This window comes from Chrysochloris asiatica, unplaced genomic scaffold (assembly GCF_000296735.1).
Source record: "Chrysochloris asiatica unplaced genomic scaffold, ChrAsi1.0 scaffold00131, whole genome shotgun sequence".
Classification (NCBI taxonomy): Eukaryota; Metazoa; Chordata; class Mammalia; order Afrosoricida; family Chrysochloridae; genus Chrysochloris; species Chrysochloris asiatica.
In genome coordinates, this window is record NW_006408649.1 from 6,823,940 (window position 1) to 6,826,056 (window position 2,117).

Genomic DNA, 2,117 nt, shown 5'->3' on the forward strand with positions numbered 1-2,117 from the left:
GTTCAAACCCACCAGCCACTCCTCAGAAACTATACAGGGTCACTATGAGGTGGAACACATTGAGTGGCACTTAACATCATTGGGTCAAGAGTGATTGGGGCAAGGGGACCAGGATTAGCTTAACAATCAACTTTTAAAACTTCCTTTATATGGAGCCTATAGTGACAAAGAGAACATCTACCCAATACCTTTGAGCACACTAGCTCCTCTGGCCCGCAAGAATCCCAGTCGCAACATGAGGAGGTTTAGGACATGACCTTAAGGTTTTTTAAGTCTGATTTCCTATGACTAAATTCTGGAAATCAGTATGTTCAGGTAAGGAGCACAGGTTGACCATCATAGAGGCCATGGTTCTACTTGATTTACCTTGGGCTTTTTAAAGAAAGGAATATACATTTTGGAAACTCAGCCTTTGTACCTTTTTTTCTAGAAGGAGAGTCCGTCTTGCTTGCTGTCTGGGCTATATTGGCAGAAAGGGATTTGTGTTCTTCACTTGTTGGTAAAAGCGGGGCTGCTGCTCCCAAGGCCTCCACATCCTCTTCATTGTCAAACTGCATATCAGTCTGAGGCTTGTTCTGTTCTAAAAGTGGCAGCTCAGGAGGATCCCCAGCCAAAGTCGGGGAGACGTCACTAAAAGTATCTGAAGATTCACTCGGAATGGTCCGGAAGTGTATTTTCTCAGGGATTTTTCTAGTGGTCAATGGGCTGGACTCTTTCATCTTGTGGAGAGAAGACTAGACCAAAGAAGGTAGAGAAAGAGAGAGAAGGTCACAGAGCACCAAGGCAAACAGAAAAAATGGAGTTACCCAAAGAAAAAGAAGTAGTAGTCAAGTAACAATCTATGGTACTGCCCATTTGCAGGGAGAACGTTAAGGAGTTTCAGAGCTTCTGAGCTTCCAAAAGGGACACAAAACAATACTATAGTTCCAAAACAAATGGAACTTCCATATAAAACATCAAGCGGAATAGAAGTAAGTAATAATGGTCAACAGGTGGAACGGTAGTAATAATGGTCAATCAGTAGAACAGAATGTATACTTATGCAATGGGATACTATAAAGAGATACAGTGATTGAATGAACAATGAACACAACAACATGGATGAATATTGCAAAACAAATCCATGCAGAGGTCAAGGCTGTGCATATCCATGTGGGAGGTGGAAGGTGGAGGTCAGTTTGAGCAGTGATTGGAAAAGGTGAGGCTTCTGAGTTGTTGGTTATGTCCTGTCCCTTATCTGGGTGCATGGCTAGTTCACAATGCGAAAACGTATTGAGCAAAATACACATTTATGATCCATGTATTGTTCTGCATGTATAGTATATTCCAATAACACTCTACAAAAGGTACAGGACTAAGAATTGGTGGGTTGGTTCACGTGAGTGAAAAATTAGCATTTCTGTTTTTATTCCTTATAAGGAATGTCCACTTACAGAAAAGATATATTCAAACTAAAAACAAATATGCAATTTATGGGTATGAAAACGGGGAGAGGGCATTCACTTCTATATTGGGTGCTACAGTTTCTATCATAAATTAAAATAATACTCTATCTGTGGTTAGACTTATTTGGCCAGAAAAAGTAATGGGTTTACACTTTCACTCTGCTTCTCTAGCAACTAATAACATAAATCTATAAAGACAGTTGGCTGGGTCAGCACTATAATTTATGGGTACAGAAATTGGCATTTTATAGAAAACCTAAATACAACATAGAAAATACATTAATTCACAGTTTTGGCCTCAACAGACCTATTCTCTGTAAAGCTGCCCATTTTGAGTCTCAGTAGGAATGTTTTCAATTTTCATTCACCAAGTCATTCATGTTACAAACATTTATTGGAGATGAGAGAGGGGGATAGCAATTTCCAAGGCCCTTACAGTATTTAAAAAAAAATAGCAGCAGCAGCATGCAATAATATAATTTAAGATGTTTTAAAGACATGAAAATATTAAATACATTATCTTGAAAGAAAAGACTGTGTGTCTAATTTAATCTTTTTAGAAATCTATGCAACTGGATTCAGAAGAGGATACGGGACTAAAGATATTATCACTGTTGATATCAGAAAGATCTTGGCTGAAACCAGAGATTACCAGAAAGATGTTTACTTGTG

At 38.7% G+C, this 2,117-nt stretch overlaps 1 protein-coding gene across 2 annotated transcripts in view; it reads right to left on the bottom strand.

The window, feature by feature from the left end:
* Positions 1-2,117, bottom strand: part of LPIN1 (lipin 1) — a 207,535-nt gene that overhangs the window by 65,502 nt on the left and 139,916 nt on the right. For both annotated transcript variants that reach the window (XM_006869447.1, XM_006869446.1), the window contains one exon: positions 419-734. In XM_006869447.1, coding sequence (XP_006869509.1) covers positions 419-734 — 316 coding nt within the window. The remainder of the gene's footprint in view (positions 1-418; positions 735-2,117) is intronic.